This window comes from Ciconia boyciana, chromosome 4 (assembly GCF_034638445.1).
Source record: "Ciconia boyciana chromosome 4, ASM3463844v1, whole genome shotgun sequence".
Lineage (NCBI taxonomy): Eukaryota > Metazoa > Chordata > Aves > Ciconiiformes > Ciconiidae > Ciconia > Ciconia boyciana.
In genome coordinates this window covers 74,213,414-74,231,546 of record NC_132937.1, presented here as the reverse complement: position 1 = coordinate 74,231,546, position 18,133 = coordinate 74,213,414, and the positions used below count along the sequence as shown (strand labels likewise).

The following is an 18,133-nucleotide window of genomic DNA, read 5'->3' as shown; positions in this document are numbered from 1 at the left end:
GATGAAAAGAGCAGCAAATAAAGTGCTCTTAGGCCTGGATGTAAACAAAAGTGCTAAAATCCCATTAAAGTAATGGTTGAGAATCACCACCAATCCAGGAACGTAAACATTTGTGCTCTGTGAAAAAAGAAATTATTTCACAAGGTTGCCGTTATTAGCTTGGTTTTCAAAAACACGGTAGCTACATCAGCACCTGAGCTTTTGACAACCTTCTGGAACTCCAGCTGCACAGTGTACATGTGTGTCCCACCAACACCAGGGGTGCCATTTTTTCATTATTGGTTAGATCAACATCAATATTAATGGGTTTCTGTTGGGTGATAAATGGTGGTAATGTTTTGATGAGAGAGGTCCTAGTTCAGAAACAGACTAGGTAATAAGTTAGTCTTGCTGGTCTGTCTAAATGAATTAGGCTTCTATAAAGGTTTCTCCAAAGGCTTAATGGCATAAAGCATCACCATAAAATTCAGATATGCTCTTACAAGATTTCGCCTGAAAACTTCTAGCTGAAGGAATTTCAGATCCCTCATTCATATTCTGGGGTTGACTCTGTATACACACCCTACTTCCCCTCATTTAGGCTCAAAAGCACATCCTTCAAGATCAGGCATATCTTTCACAGAGACTGTTGCTAGCTACACAAACTATTGATAAAGATATTCCAGTATTCTGCACATATGCAGCATCAGCAAACACAGGAAACTCAAAAAAGAATCTTAAGGGCTGTTGAGACTGACGTAGCCAACAACAGAACTGCAAAATAATTATTCATTTAAATTCAACAGGAATCCCTCCCATAGCCATTCAACTGTCCTTGCAATAACATCCTACACTGTGCAGTGCATTGAACAGTTGTTGTCTCTACGAAGTTACTTAGTTCAAGTCTTTGAGGAAGAGACAGTTGTTTTATCATAAAGTCATACAGTTTATAGCTTATCCACTCAAGTCAATCGCCTGGACGTTAATGCAACAAAAACACAATGCAAAGGACTTAAACAGATTACCTAGGCAGCAGCTCTACTAAAATTCCTCTACAAAAGCAGGTACCTTTGGCATATTTGACAGAGTGGAAAGTTTCTCATCTCTTTTGATTTTGATTAAAAAAGTAGCTTTAAATGCTGGTTCATCAAAGCACGGAAAAGCAGACCTTGCTGCCAGAGGTTCAAACTGAGTTGCTGCAAACCACCTAATGGGAAGAGTAAAGAAGAACAAATTAAGAATTATGAAAAGGATAAATGTCAGTTTATTTATGAAAGAACAGTCATTTTCCCCCAAAATCTTATAACAGCTTGTTATGGGAGAAGCTTTCTGAATGGTAGATGACAGGGTTGGTCCAGTCAGAAGAAACGTTTTATTAACAAAAGGTTTTTTTAAAACCCTAAAAATCTGTTTATTTGAGAACTAATCTGCTTGGCTGTTTTTTGCTTTCTTAACAACAGAAGAATACACAGAAGAATTGTGTGGAATAACACAATTACAGAACAGTCACCAAAATATAAGCCAGCCAGTTTCCAGTAAGAGGGAACAAAAAGGAGACTGAAAAATTAAATTAGTGAGCATGCCCACTAAATGAAAGTTTTGAAACCTCAGCAGCAGATGTGACTACAAGGAAGCTTTTTAATCTAATTGTCATGCCTCCTCCTGCAGATGCTCCCACAGTTCATCTAACTGTATGCCTGCTCCCTTTGTAGGCTAGTAGATGGATTCAGTGTAAGTTCATGCACTGTCTTGTCTCTAATCCAACAGCTAATCATATCACAAGAGAACTTCTTGGAAGTCTACATTCCTTCTCCAGTATTTTGATACTAACTAGCTGCAGAAATTTCAGCTTTTCCCAGAGAGCATCTCTGACTTGTATTTTGCTCCTGCAAGACAGCCCTCGGAGCTCAACAAGAAGTTTGCAGATTGAAGTCTTGTATTTACTGGAGCTAAACAGTGGAGAGAACAGTGGTTCACATTGCTTTTTTTGTTTGTTTGGTTGGGTTTTTTTAAACCTTCTGCCAAGCTACCCACAAGCTTCTGGGGTTTTTCTTTTCTTCTGCACTATGACTCCAATAATTTTGGACCTACAACTTTTCTGAGGAGGCACACTGCTGACAATTCATAAGATTAATCTCTATGCCTGCTTGCAACCTCTTACTCTTCCCCCTCACTGACAATCTTGAATTTGGTGCAGTAAGTTTATTTTTCTTTTTTTTACTTCACCCCAAGATTTTACAGAAGAAAAACAAAAAATAAAGAACCATTCTGCATAAAAATATAAATAAGGCCCAATTTTTTTTTTTTTAATTTGCCTCTGGCAACACTGAGCTATTTGCCATTTGATAATTTTAATGTTTTTGTGGCAATATAAAAAATCTTCAAAAGAAAATAAAACTAGACTAGACGAAAAGACATTTTCTTGCAAAAGCAGCTTGGTAGCTTGAGTTTTATACAGAAAATGCAATAAACAACAGAGGTTGTCAAAGCAGCCTGCATTTGTAAAACCACTGACATTAAACATACAGAGACAAAGCCCCTGGAAATAGAAGAGGCAGGCAAGGCAATGGAAATGATGATAGCAGCAAAGAGTTTTCTGAAAAGGATTTGCTGAAAAGCATACAAGTTAAAGCATGTGCTACATCCTGTTCCTGAACAAAAGCAGGTAGCACTGGACTAAGGGGGTCAAAAACTCAAGAACTTACTGACAGACCATTTTTTTCCTCTGTGAATACTTACACTTTGTCTTTCTACTACTGTAAATACAAGGAGAAAATAAAGCTTCAGCTACATCAGAATAGGAAAAAACATGGAAATTCAAAAAGAGGCTAATCATTCAAGTGATTTTTGCCTTCTACTCTTACTGTATTACTACTCCCACTTACTTCATGGTAATGCATGTCTTTAATGTTTGTGATAAGCTACATGGCTCGATTAATTTCATTTCATCTTGTGGTTATGTTCTTCTGATGCAACTACACCCTTTGTGATTCTTCATTATCCAACGCATTCCACAACAAAGAGACAACTTGTGGCATTTTTGGTATAATCATGGAATTCTGAAGCTTATCAGCCATTTCCAAAGTGGCAAGAGATTCTCTCTAATGATCATGCATACACTATAATGTTTTAGTATACGCTCAGGAATAGACCTTTCTTAAGAGGCTTATCAACAGCACTTTACCTGGGGGATCTGAACAGTCATCTACATTTGCACCTCAGTAAAATGCACCCACCTTCATCGGGAATGCAGGCAAACTGAAAAAGGTCAGCAATCCTTTAACCCAAATTTATTTCTTAAAATTCTTGATCTCTTAAAGAAAGCCCCTTAGACTACCTCACATGAGGACCAACAGGAACACATGGGAGTAAAGAGAAGAGAGTTTTTGCCTTATTTTAGTTGCTGACCAGTTCAAGAACCCACTTAATGTTCCACAGTTCATCTGAATGCACCAGGTTTTACATATATTTGAAAACAGCTAACTTATTTTCTTGTACAATTCAGCACTATGTCATAGACCCACTAGGATCTAGATAAAGGGAGTTTTAAAGGCAAACTGTGAGTAAACTTTAGAAAAATAAACGAATTTTGGTTTAAATGTCTGTTGTTAATGCTTAGGGAGGCCTGCTGAATCTGAAGCAAAATATCCTGGGTTTTTGTTTAGAGAATAGAATAGAAATACATCTTTTTTATGTTATGCAGCTTCCTAACAGTCTATGAAATCATCTTTACACTGAATATCTTGTTTTGTTTATTTTTTTAAAGATGAGCTATCACTGAGGGACTTAAATAATTCAAACATTAGCAGTGTATAGTTATCATATCTCACTGAAGAGAGAACAATTACGACCAAGTTTGCCACACTTCTGTTTTATTCTTCAAGCAGTCTCACTGAAAAAGTTTGCAAGAGCTCAATGAAGGGTCTTGTTTTTAAGTAACTGAAAATAAATGCAATCTCAGGGTGATCCTCTTCCCAGAGAATAATTTCAAGTCTATATTGTCAATTTGTAAAAGGTTGGGTTGGTGGTGCTAATTGTAAGTTCTGCCTTCCCCTTTCAGGAAACAAAATCTACTTATTAATATTTTGGGAATTTCCATACAAACTCTCTGTTGTTGCAAAGATTTCTAACACTGATAACATTGTTTCTTCTTGCTTTTTCCTTTACATTCTGTTTAACTTTCTTTTAAGCTTTAGATCTTAGCATTTCTTAGCACAAGCTGGTAAGTGGTTTATGTCTTTATTTAGCAGTTGTTTTGTGGGCCCTTCAAAATTACTTTCCTTTCAGCTGGTCCTGGACTGACTCATACTGCTCTTTCTGTCTTTCATTTATTGCACTGCTCTGTTTCTAGAAAACCTGCATGCACAATTATGTGCCAACAAAGGCATGAACACTCTTAAGTACATGACCAGTGTAAGGCCCATTTGAAGTGGATGGTGGCGGGTGGCAATTTTATTATTCTTGGTAAAAAGCACTGATTTACCCTTCTTAAAAATGAGTGTGATGTTTCCCTTTCCTCCAGTCACTGGGGACTTTGCTTGACTGCCATGACTTTTCAAATATGATTGAGAGCAGCTTGGCAACTACATGTGCCAGTTCCCTTAGGACTGTGGGATGCATCTCATTGGGTCCCATGGACTTGTGTATGTTCAGGCTCCCCAGATGGTCTCAACCTGATCTTCTCTTATGATGGTGGGACTTCGTTCCTCCAGTCCCTGCCTTGAGACTCAGGGACTCAAGAGATGTGGGAAGAATTTCCAAAGAGAGAAACTAAAAATGAAACAAAAAGCCACACTACAGCTACCTACAACCACTATACTGCACTACATTTAACTGATGGAGAGGCTGCCCTGACTTAATGAACTCATCCATGAAAGACACCTTTCAGGTAGATTAATCAGGCGATTAAAGATCTATTTTGCTCAATAGGAACCAGTTGTACAAACCATCCAATAGAAAAAGCAACCCCTCTTATTTTTATTATCAAAGCACAATCTAGAAGTGACAGAAGAGAGAAGCTGCATTTGTGGGCATACCTTTGCTTAGAATTCTCATCCTTATAAGAAATTTTGTAAAAGCCATAATAGGTATCTGATAAATTAGATGTATATTCTATGTTGACAGTATAATTCTGTCCTACAAGGAGAGCCTCAGAAGCCATGACTGCAATCTGGTCATGCAATGGATATTCCAGGAATTCAACTGGCTTTGCCTGATGCGCTGCTGAAGTAATGGTTGCCTTGGTGATATTAAGTCCTGAGCTGTGAAGTATGATCTTCCAAGTTACCTGGATGATGTTAACCACTATCTTTACAGAGCCTGCAAATTTCAGAGTAGTTAGATTTGGCTGCAAGACGAGATCATAATGCAGTGGTACAACATCAGGAGGAAGTCTAATTTTTGCCCATGGAAATAGTTTTCCATTGGTTGCCAAAGGGTATATTAGTTCCATTGTATGATTTTTTTTATGGCAGCCTTCTTTGGTAAAGATACATTTGGGAAGAAGATAAATCGCCATTATTAATGAAACTGCAATCACAAGAACAACTGTGCAAACCACCATGGTCCTCGGAGAGGGCACCAAACATGATCCATTTGGATTTTGTCTATAGACAGACATGTTATTCCGGAGACCCGAGCTTCTGTTCATGAAGGACATCCCCAGCAATTTTGCTGATGACTCATAATCCTCTTCATCATCGTCCATTTCATGCTCTCCAAGGCCACGCACCAAGAGCCGGGAGCTCCTTGGTTCATATTCCACTTCGTCAGGCTCCAGGGGATGTAAACAAGGCTCTTTTGCCAAGTCAACCACATCAGGCTCTTCTTCAAACATGCTGTTTTCAATCATATTCCTGGGTAACTGAATTCGATCTGAAAAAGAAAAGACCATGTTACATGATAAACAAAAGGCATGATTATAATACCTCAAAGATAGGTTACTGAATTACAGAATGGGAAACATTTTAGAGCCCATACAATCAAGAGCTCTTAAATTTTCCCTCTCAGGTTTGTTTCCAGAAAACATTTCTGTGCTTTTCTGCCCACTGTAATTTTGCGTTCAATATCTTCAAAAGGATGCTTCCGTTGCACATACTCAATCACATGTTTTGTATCATAACTGGGGATCAGATGTATCACTGCAGGTCATTGATGTCAGCATCTTGGTTACATTTCCTCTACCCCAGTAAACTATATTTGTATTGAACTAAATTAGTTAGAATATTCTTTATGTTGCAGGGTAAAGCACAGGCAGCTAATACAGATCTAGAAGTGTTTCTGAATATGCTAGCTACTGAGTTCTGGCTGACACAATGTGCTGGCAGCTACACAAATAAAATGGTCTGGAAGCTACACAAATAAAATAACCATTTGACATTTTTAAACGACATTTTTCACACACACCCCGAAAAAGATAAAAAATATTTCTCACATAAAAATGGCAGTAAAAAAATTACAGTTCCAATTGACATACTCATTTAAGATCTAGCTCATACAACCCTTGAAACAATCCATACAGATAAGAAGTTAAATCAGACTGTTTGTCTCCATAAAATTTGTCCTTAATAGAGAACAGATCCCTGAACATAAAAGAAGAATTGAAATTCATACCAAATTTTAAAAGCTTATTCTCATATTCTACATGCAGTTACATTTCAATCAAACTTCTGGTCATGCCTATAATTGTTCATGTAAAAGGTTACCTTTCAGCTAACCTGCTCAGTGGAAAGTGGAAAAAATTAAAAACACTGTTGGAAAGAAGTATATACAGGGAATGGGACACGGACACCCCAAAGTAGCTAACTTAGGAGCAAAGATCTTTTTTTCATACTGTATTTAATCCAAAGCACTACAAACAACATAGAAAGGATGTTCATTGGCTTTTGTTGAGACACCACAGAGTTGCCTAGAGCACAAAACAACTCAAATGGAAAAGCCATCTATATGGAGGTTTCTCTCCCAAAAAGCCCAAGAAATCCCATTATCAACTTTTTAGGGCCTTGAAATTACAGTTAATTTAAATTAGTCCCCTGTCACAGCTTCTGTCTAAGCAACTAAACAAAACTTTTGTCCAACTGCAAGGTTTCAGAAATGAAACTGATCTCTTTCAGACATGACGGTCTACTGCTAATGGAACAATAATGACATCACACCTCTATCCTCCACATTCTATGTTTTCAGGATAAGAAAGATAAATTTTTCTTTGGATCTAAACATACTGAAAAGTAGGTTGACTTTTATTAATTTCTGACAAGAATGTACATTTTGCCAATCTATATACAGCCTAGAATATCAGTGTTCCTATAATACATTACTGATTTGATCTATATTGCTAAGCTCCCATCCAATAATTGAGGATAATATTTTACAGAAATAAATAACATTAATAATTTCAGGAATATAGCTTCATATAGCTGCTTGATAGGACTTAAAATGTTGAAACAGACTAATGGAAGATATTGGGAGGGTGAAGATTTATGGTTTGGTAGTAGCCTTGCTTTTCCTTTTTTTCTTTTAAAGTCAGGTTTCCATATGGCTGAAATTCTCAAAGGTGAAAATAAAACATCTTAAAGAAAAGATGGCAAAAATCTTTTCAAACCAGATATACCAAACTCCTCAACATCTACTCTAAAACGTATCAAGACTTCCTGTTTCAAGGCCACAAACTCAGAAAACCATAGTGTTAGTAGTCATAACACTGAAAAGGATGGAGCAAGAATTCTTATTCTAGCCCATGTTCTACCATGCCTGTTTGTGTGACATCTATTTAAACCTCTAATTATACTTGCCTGCCGCTTATTTCAGAGTTAGACTGAGAGCCTATTCAGATACCTTCAAAACAAATAATAGCTTCACGAATCAGCACCTTGTATCTCAAACAAAAAACTACTGCATTACTTTAAAAAAGATCAACCTTGAACATTTCTCTGCAAAAGCCTTAAAATAAGAAAAAAGAAAAAAAAAAATCCTACCCCGAAAAAGTCAGTAAAAGGAAGGTGCACTGGTCAATCTGAACAAGCAATATGGAGATGGATGAAAGCAGGGAGTTTGCTGGAATTTGGATATGCCTGCTCACCCTTTGTCCCATTGTAAACATGCTGTTCTGACTAGGAATAGGATCATAGGGTAACAGGATACCTGAGGTTGGAAGTGACTTCAGGAGGTCATCTACTCCAACTTCCAGTCAAAAGCAGCTTCTAAAAGTTTCTGTCCTTAGGGCATTTCCCAGTACAGTGCTCATGTTCCAGCCTTCAGGCTGTGGTTGCAGTTCAGTGGTGCAGCACTACGGTCTCTACATTGGAGCATGTGCACTAATATATCAGATTGGAGTCCTCACAGAGTAAAGAAAGAGGACAGAAAGCTAAGTTATAGGTGAAAACACATAGACAAACTAGTGGAGGAAAAAAAGTGGAAAGATGAAGTATTGTGCAACGGAAGCTCTTTTACAATTCCTCTACCCAAGAATTGTTTAACAAGATTTCACTAAACTACTTCTAGTAGAGATTCTTGTTGATTACTCCCTCAGCTGATTGCTTTTCAAATCTGCTGGCTAGCTTCAATCAAATTTGAAAACAGACTTAAGACCAAATTTCTTCAAGTCCCAGTGCAATCCCACCCCAAAACAACCAGCTCCTGGTGGAAGACACCAAATCAATATCTGCTATGTAGAAAAGGCAGGTATTAAGACTCACATCTTAACCACTCCAAAAGGTAGCAGCCAATCAGTACACAGCTCCAACCCCAGCCATGGCATGTGCTGTTGCATGGCCAGCAAAAGAGGTAGAAGACAGGGGAGGCACTGTAGAGGGAAGGAGGAGAAAGATAAAGAGCATAAATCTGGCAGAAAGTAGGCTTCATCAGCTCTGCTGCTCATAGAACAGTTTGCTTTTTGAAGAGCTTATTCTCTAATAAGTTTCTTCTAAAGCCAACTAACTTAATACTTTCAAAGTTGCATGCAGGCACTAATAACTCTTTTACTCAAAAAGAATTATACAAAAAATCTCAAACTGAAACTAAGGTAGAAAAGCTAAAACAAAAGTTAGTTTGAAGCCAATTCACAGCTTTAATACCTAAGAGACATTCATTTCTAGGAAACCAACAGTTAAAGACAATTTCTACGGAAGTATTTGCAAAAATTGGAAGCAATCAAAGTCTTGGTTGTTCTGTACTGCTGAAAATCTGTAAGATTAGAACTTTACTGAAGGTCAAGGGCATCATCAGACTACTATTCTCCAATGGAAAGCACATAGACAAAGTATCAAAAGGTTACTGGAGTTATTTATGCTGACATATGCATTCACACAAGCATAGTAGTCAGACAACTTTTTGGAGAGGAACCATGACAAACATGTTTAAAGCATTTACACTCAGATAAACTCTGGACTTTTTGCTTCCTGATGGTTCACTGGAATTTATAACATGATAGTGTGAGTCATCAATCATGTGAATTGAACTCTTATGGCCTTTCAGTTTTAACCCATGAGCTGCTACAATATGAGTTAAAAAGCCCATAGGAAGGACAAAAAAAGGTGTCCTTGAACTGAAACAAGCCATAAGGAATAAGCAGCAGCCTGAGGAACATGACTGCAACCATCACATTTCACTGTCATCTTTCACACCAAGTATGGCCAAGAGGCAAACACTCCCACTGTAAAACATACTAAAAGCACATTAATTCAGATATTCGAGCAGATTAATTCAGATTCCAAATATGATGCAGGAAAAATTAGTATAACTGCAAGACTAGGGAACTTTAACCTGTAAAGAAGCTGCATGGTTCCAGTGAACTACCTCTGCCATGCCAGAGGCTGCAGGTATACTAGAAGCATTTGTGGTCACACTAGTCCACAATTAAGGAATTACTGATCTGAGCTGCTAAAATGCACCACAAAAATTATCTGTCATCAGGAATGGCAATTTAAGTCTAAATCTTTACTAAACATAAACTTAGTGTGAGAGTGAACAAGGAGGTAAAAAAAAGTCATGGGGCTGAAACTTGTTGCTCCCTGATTAGCACTAATTAGCACTAATGAAATGGCACTAAATGCTTAAAGCTTGAGCTACAGCAGCCAAAATCTTACACACACTTAAGTAAAAGTGACTTTACACAATTCTTCCACAAATTTGTAATCTGAAAATTAGAGATCTTCAACATCTTCCTCAATACATGAACTATTATCACATCTAGCAGAGAACAATGTGAATACTCACAGTTTAGGAACAATCCTGAGAAGAGATGTGAGATTAAAAACGAAATGTGACAGACTAATCCAGAAAGCCAATCCTCCTAATACTGCAAAGCTGAAGGAAGGTAGGCATTTTTTCTCAAAATCGATGGTTTTGAAAAAGTTTCTTTAGAGCTGCCTCCTGCAACGCAGAGGCCCAAAAACCTATTGCAACATATCTCCTTATTACAATATTCAGGGGACCATAACAAGCCTGGTCTGTTGTTTTCTGTAAAGAGCACAGAATGCTTAGACATGAAATTCAAATGCAGTTTACAACAGGACAAGCCAACAGTACAATAAGCTTGCTGTATGTACTGCATCCTTTGCTAATGTGAACAGCATAGTCATATCTAAGTGGTAAAAAGTGGCATGACTTAAGGACACAACGGTGAGTAAGTAATCAGACCAAACTAAACAGAAGGAGGTCCCTTATCTTGTTCCTACAAGACATACATCTTTCAATCCTATACCCTATCACAAATTTGTCTTTTAACTTACAAAGCAACTTTACTTTACTCAAGTTCAGTATAAAACATGATCATGCAGGGACAATCAGGGGCTGCAGTAAAATTGTCTAGCATTTGCTCCAAGTATTTATTTTGTCTGAAGAGCTCCATTCCCATTAACAAGGAGAATGTAAGCTTTCCCCTGAAGTGTGAAAGCCTCAGGCAACACCATGTAATGAATCTCAGTATGTGCAACAATGAAGTATCTTACGATGTTTTGGTTTTTGGAATCCATTACAAATATTCTGTAGAATACAAAAAGTCATTATTCCTTTATTTTTCATTCAGTATCTTCCTATAATGCTATTGATACCTCTTTATAATGCTAGAAGTATGTACTTTCCCTTGCAAAACAAAATCAGTAATCTCTTGGCTATCAGGATTCATGTCTGGGTATTCTATCTCAGAACTGAAATCTCAACATTCAAAATTCTTATATGAATCTAAGCAACCCATTCCTCAAATTCATTCCCTTTTAAAAGATATGCAGAAAATTACTGAAGGCAATCATTCTTTTTTCAACTTTCCATATTCTAATTAAGAGGTTAAAATTAAAAAACAGCACAATTTAAACCCAACAAATCCTATTGGTAGAGTCAGACAGACTGTTGCCACTGTCTGAGACTGAAGTTCAGCTCATTATCATCTTTAATTAATGAGCAGTTATCACACAGTATTTTTACTGAAAGAATTGTTAAAAGAATTACAGTAACACCTGGCATTTTGCAGCAACAAAACCCCTACTGCAGAGATAAGTGTAGGAAACTTCCTGTTACCCTGGAATAACCTATAAGCCAAACAACTATTGGGTAGCATGTTGTCACAGTCCAGTAGATGTAGCAAAACCCAAGGCCAGACCAAATGGCCCTGTATAAAGTGTGCCTACTAGCTGGAGTAAAAACTGATTCCCACAGAATGTAAACTACTTCAGTTGCATTTAAGTAATGGGAAAGAGGGTGTGGAGTTACTGCTGCCCAAAAATAGGCATCTACTAATATGTTGATGTGTTCTGTGCCTAGTCTATCAGGAAAGAACACAGTAAAATTATGAACAAAGTACTTGTTCTGCTACTTGACTTGCTGCCAAGCAACTCACTGATATTATGTCAAAGAATAATTCTGTCCAATTATTTCAGGAATAGCTACAAGTGTTTAACAATGGGGTTAATTATTGAGGGCCATAATACTGTTTTACATACCTAAATTTTATGTCCAACTTTGAAAGCATTGGCCTTTTCCTAGTAGAAGCAGCTGCTGACTAAACAGCAAATTCCACAGACAAACCACATGGATTTTGTTCCTACTAAAGACTGGTTGCATTTGCTAAGACCATCCAACGGGGCAAAAAGCACCTTCAGGGTGTTTTTTTCCTTTTAAAGATTTCTTTTATGTTCATGTACCTGTCTAAATGCCACCTTTTCTAGAAGTAGGGGTGAAACACTTGCAAGATTTTGGCACAGATAGTAAGCTCAGAATATGTGGTTCCTTGAATGAATGAACCTACTACCATGATGGTAAGTGAGTTTGAGAAAAAGATGCCAGCAGGAACAAATACTGTGCCACACAGTCTAACGTCAAAAGAGCAAAGGCTCCACTGTTTCTTAAGCATTGGAAAATTAGTTTTACATTCTTAACTTTTAGCAAACAGGATAAATCTATTTGTTTACAGGACTCCAAGAAAAGATTTGAAGCACTCACAAGCACTTGCAAATACACTGTGTATATGGCAGGTAAACACACTTCAAGCAGGCAGATGTATTGTCATAAAAATAGTAAGACTGGTTATAGCACATGGAACCTGATCTTCTTCCTTTATTTGGACTTTGGAAAAAAGGAAAAGAATGTGACAGTGAAAGCTAAAGCAGGTCACTGATACATAGCCATGGATACATGACTGTCCAAATGCTACTGCTCTTTGAGTTATTTAATCCTTGTCAGTAACTAACATTCTGTAACATGGAAGAGCCAATGAAGAAACTTTGCCGAAATAACGACACATGTGAAGTCACTGCACTGTCTTGTATCAAAAGCAGTATATTCAGTGGGAACAACCATGGGAACAACCATGTTCCCAGCAAAAGAAAAAACAAAAAGTTTGAAAATTAGATATCAGAAGAATGTTTGCATTAAAACTTAAAATTCATATTTTGCTTCATGAAATAACAGTTTCTCATCATATCTGGAAAAAAAAAAAAAAAACGAACTGTAAGCACTCCACAATTTAAAAAGAACCTATTATAGCCAAGGCAAATGTATAAAATTTTTCTGTTACACTTGTCGTGTCTTTAAGAGGTAATATGATCTGTGCAGTTGCCTATGCAGACACGGCACTAGAAATATTGTGAGTAATAGCTGTACTTGTTATAGAATCTGTTCTTTTAAGAAAAGGATGAACATGATACTCACAGTGCAGTATTTATTTGTATTTATGAGACAGGAAAACAAAAATATACCTACTTCAGGTTTACATAGTGAAATTTCTCACACACATCTCATGTCATCTTCCAAGCTAGAGACAAGAACAACATGAATTGTGAGAGCCAATAAAAAACAGAGGAACTTGTGTTGTAGAGTTTGAATGCAAGAAGGAGGAAAACAAGCTATAGGAAAACAGCATAAGTAATATTCAGCAAGCTTTCAGAAATTGTATGGGTTTGTTAAGATTAAACCAACATATAAACAAATACTAATTTTTATTTTAAATATAAAATAAGTCTACTTTTTAAATGTACAAACCACTAAGCCTCTCGTTAGGAAAAAATTGTTCTTAATGCATGGTAGGAGAGAAAGGCTAGACTTGACTGTAGAAACAAAAATGTAATTTTTCACATTAAATAGTTATCTAAAATGTGTATGAGGACATTTGAGACACTGATGATTTGGGAAGACTATTAAAGGGTTACATTTTTTCTCCTGAACTGTCTGTCCCCAAATCTGCATCTTCAGCCTCAAATAAAAGGAGGATAGGGAGAGAGAAATGATCTCTTAATACTCTAAATCTCTCTGAATTGTCCTGACTAAGAAGTGTTACTATGGCAAAGCAACATATTATATAGTTTTCAACCGCCCTTTTCTAAGTTAATTCAATTTTGTTAATTCAATTCATCTTCCACATTTACCTAACCAAAGCCATATATCTATTAGTTTATGCCGAGTTACTTAGTAAAAATATAATTTTAACAGAATTGTAAAAATTAAAACTATATACCCAGGCTCTTCTCCTACTAACGTTAGTTTACCAATTCTGCTTAACCGGGAACAAATCAATCTCCACTATTCCAAACTGCAAAACATTGAAGTTTTCATAGAAGAAAGGGGAATATTCACTCTTATTTGTGGACCCCATGTTGGACTCATTGCTTGAGTCTTGCTCCAAATCTTGATCTTAATCTCAGCCAAAACTATTGTTGCGGTTATTGTTTCTGCCTTGGCTGGGGGGAAGGAAGGGAGACCGGAGCCCAAAGGCAAGTTCCAAAACACAGCTTCATTTTCACAGGTGCTGAAACTGGCATACAGAGGCACTTGGAAGAAAACTGAGATTCTAAATACTATACTGGAAATACAAAAGGTGAGAAGTATTTCAGAAAGTGAATCACTTGTTGGTGGAGACTGCCAATTAAAAATCACTAGTTCCAAACACCACTAGTTAGAATTTTTATCACTGCAAATAAGCATTAGAGTTTAAGTCAATAGAAATGAGAATACCCGGTATAGATTAAGTACAACTTGTTATCCAACATTTTTTTCAACAGATAAGGAATAAAGTGGCCTTGGCTTGCAAAGAAGTAGAGGCTTAACTGACAACTAAACAACTGAACTGGTAGCCTTTGAAAATGCACACTTAAAACTTTCATTGTTAACATTTTCTCAGGAAGAAACTTGATATTTTTCTAAACATAAAGATAAAATAATGCTAGAAACCTTAGTTAATGCTATTTATGAACCGCATAATCTAATAAGGCAGGAGTTTCAAAAATCCAGCAGAGAAGGAAGTGAATCAAATGCTGTTACACTCCACTCCACTCAACCACTTTAGCAAATGAAATAAGACAAAAAAGATCAAGAAATGGAAGTGACAACTTAGAAAATCTACAATATTTTATAACAATAGTTTAATGACAGATAAATAAATAAAGATTTTAAGAACAAAATCCTTGAAAGAGATGGATGTGAGGCAATTTTTTGTTTGTTTTTCATATTCCACCTTCCCTTTTTATTTAGGCACCATTCAAATCCGTATCTATCTATTATGTCCTATTTATATGCTGTATCTTAAGATCTGTGGCACAGGATTTGAACACATAGATGACATTATCTCACCACTAGGTGACATCCAATTTTTTCCCCCATAAAATTGCCAAAGAATACAAATAATTACCATTGATTAATTTCTGGCTGATATGCCAGTAACTGCTCAGTGTACAAGTGCTTACGAGAAACAAAGCTCCTCCTAACTAAAGCCTTCTTTAGGCTCTTTCTGAATGTTTGGATGCAGCTTCAGAGTTTGTTTTCTGTGTTACTGCAATTTCAAAACCTGCTGGTCAAATCAGAAATAACCTCACTTCTGTAAGAAACCCAGAACATGATCCCTTAGATAAATTTTTTTATCTCAGCAAATATGTACATGAAAAGTGCCCTCAAATGCTCAATTGTGTAGTAGCCTGTAGCAAAAAAATGCATTAGATAAACCAGCAGTAGTTCTGTTAAGTCTCCACACATCTCTAGCCTTGCAACCGGTTGCTTATTTAGGCAAATCATTTTCACTTCATGATCTGAACAAGGGATTATACAAGAGACAGTTAAATCAACTGGCTAAAAGCAACTGTGCTGGTAGTTAACCTTTACTTTGATTTAAACTGTAATTCCCTGTTGATGCAGCATCAGCAGCTGTAAAAGGAAAACCATGCTTTCTGAGCATGGAGCATACATATGAAGTAGACTCTACCTTTTAAACAGTTAGCTAGAGCAAACAGATAAATGGACTCACTCATCTGCAGAACTGCCTGTCATCCTAATGTTTACAGCCAGTCCAGAAAAATGGGATGGAGCCTCTCAATCCACCTGAACATTTAGTACATAGTAGCTTCATCACCTTTTGACACACTCAAAAGCAGACCACCTCCAAAGTTACTTGTGAAGCAAAATTCCTTTCCATCTCTGCTGAATCAGAGAACTAAACAGTAGGAATACAGTACTGATTGGAGCCAGTGGAGCTATACAGTCCAGTTCTTGCTGTCACAGACAACCAAAACAACTGATGGTCAATCTGATGGACAGACTTTACATGCAATTCTACCATAAAAAAAAAAAATCTGCAGAAATATGAACCTGAAGCCAAGTCCTACAGCTCCTTTACCTTACCTTAGCACTACCTTCTGTCTATTTCACTGATTGCTCACTACCTCAAGGAAAAAGTCTTCAACATAAAATAAAAATTGGTGCAGTGGAAATGAAATACTTATTCAGTAATGCAAAATACTCCCTTGGAACTGAGAGTTTCTGTAGTTGATTTGTTAGCAATATTCTGTGCTTGGCATGGAATTATTCCCAGAACTGCAGGTTTCCTACTAATTCCTAGTAACCATCCTTCAAGGATTAGATTTGTCATTTGTATCAAACTGTTGATTGCTGTGGTCTAGTGTCTTATCTTTTCTTGATTAATTGTATACATTAGGATAGTCAAAATCAGTACACAGTGGTTGCTGCAGATTGCTTTATAAATAGCCAAAAAAAGTAGAAATTGGGAAGAAAAAGACACCAATTTTATATATTTAGCAGAATATGGTAATAAGAGCAGTTGATGGGACGTGTGCTTATAAACAATTAAGAGAACTGCTATATTATTCCATCTGAGAGGTATTTGTATTTGAAAGAACATTATTTTAAATTCTTCATTCATTGTTTGCTGATAAGCTTTTCTGGGCAGTGCTGGGTGAGCAGCATTCTGTAAATCTGTGCCCAAGAGTATAAAATTTTAGAAAAAAATTCTGATCAGTTTAAAAAAAAAGTTATTTCACATGGTTTACAGACTCTCTAATCTATTTAGGAATGAGATTATTCCTTTAAAGACATTTGCTCTTATTTTAACTACATTTAGAAATATAAATTTCTCCAAGGGAACCCTTGGCCTAAAGGTTTAGTATGGCCTGGAAGTCAGGCTGCAGTGAGAGCAGATCCCTTCAGTGACAGCTGTAGAGTCAGAAGCAGCATTTTTAGGTTTGAGCAAAAGTTAACCGAACACAAAAGGCTTCTAGTAGCTAAATAGCTCTAGAAATTGTAGAATTAAGTGTTATAAAATTTTCTATACTCAAGTGTCTACAGTTTGATTTCTGAAATTACTGGTGCAGACAACAAAAAAATAAAATGAAAGGCTTTGATTAGCAACAGGTGTCTTATGTTACCAGCTCTGTTAAAGATATAGGCCTCTCTTCTTTTCTGTAAAATAGGGATTCACCAAAGAGGTAAAGGTGTTACTTGATAGTTCAGCAATGATCTTTTCTGAGATGAATTATTTTAAATCTCAGCAGCCCAAGTAAAAACCGCATATCATTTACAAACACTCCTCTACGCAGCAGATACTTTTAATGCTCTAAAAATTTATTCTGAAACAGTAATGCAGTGTCTTGTGTGCGTTGATCCTTTTTGTTTGTCCCATAGTGCCATTTTTTTACTTTCATGATATGTGAATTCCAATTAAGGCAGACCAACAAAAATACTCAGAAGACTATTTATTACTGACTTTTCAATTTTTCAGCTTTTGTAGCTATTCAATTTAAAACTTGCATGAAAATACTCAGGGCTTGTTCATAAAGATTTCTGCATTTGTCAGTTCAAATACATCATATATGAGAAAAGAGTGCATTATTTAAAAAAAAAAGAAAGAAACAAGCAAACAGAAGTCTGAAATTATGTTGTTGCTGAAAAACAAAAGCCACAATTTGGAGGCTTGACAGGTAACTTTGTCATTTGCATGCCAATACCTAGCTCCCAGAGAGTCTGAGTTACTGTATGGGCTTAGGGTCAAAACATCCAAACAAGTGTAACTTACATGTTCAGTTATTGTCATGAAAATTTTTCTGGAAAAGCTTTGATTATCAGTAAGCATTTTCTCTTCATAGGAATTACAACAAAGAGTTACTTTGTTTCAAGTTACTACCTCATCAACTCACAAAACCACTAATGTTCAAGATGAAGGAATTCAAGTCAGTTCATATATAGATTAAATGTTTTCTTTCCAGTTGTTCTTTCTAGAAATTATATTCTTATTTAGTTAAATCTGGTTTGGGGTATTTCTGTTTCTTCTGATCCAGCAACAGGTAAATTAGCCTAAATCTAAGGGAGCTGAAATAATAGGCACAATTTTAGAGACAAAATGCTGAGTTAAGTAAGTTATTGAATTGTATGACAGTTCACATTCAAG

At 36.5% G+C, this 18,133-nt stretch overlaps 1 protein-coding gene across 4 annotated transcripts in view; it reads right to left on the bottom strand.

The window, feature by feature from the left end:
* LNPEP (leucyl and cystinyl aminopeptidase) overlaps positions 1-18,133 on the bottom strand; it is a 70,096-nt gene that overhangs the window by 35,030 nt on the left and 16,933 nt on the right. For 2 of the 4 annotated variants that reach the window (XM_072860114.1, XM_072860115.1), the window contains 3 exons: positions 8,673-8,779; positions 5,016-5,853; positions 1,048-1,186 (listed from right to left, as the gene is read on the bottom strand). In XM_072860114.1, the coding sequence (XP_072716215.1) occupies positions 1,048-1,186; positions 5,016-5,830 (954 nt within the window). In that variant the 5' untranslated portion in view covers positions 5,831-5,853; positions 8,673-8,779. Of the gene's footprint in view, positions 1-1,047; positions 1,187-5,015; positions 5,854-8,672; positions 8,780-18,133 lie in introns of those variants that run through there. The other 2 variants (XM_072860113.1, XM_072860112.1) reach the window with 1 other exon arrangement.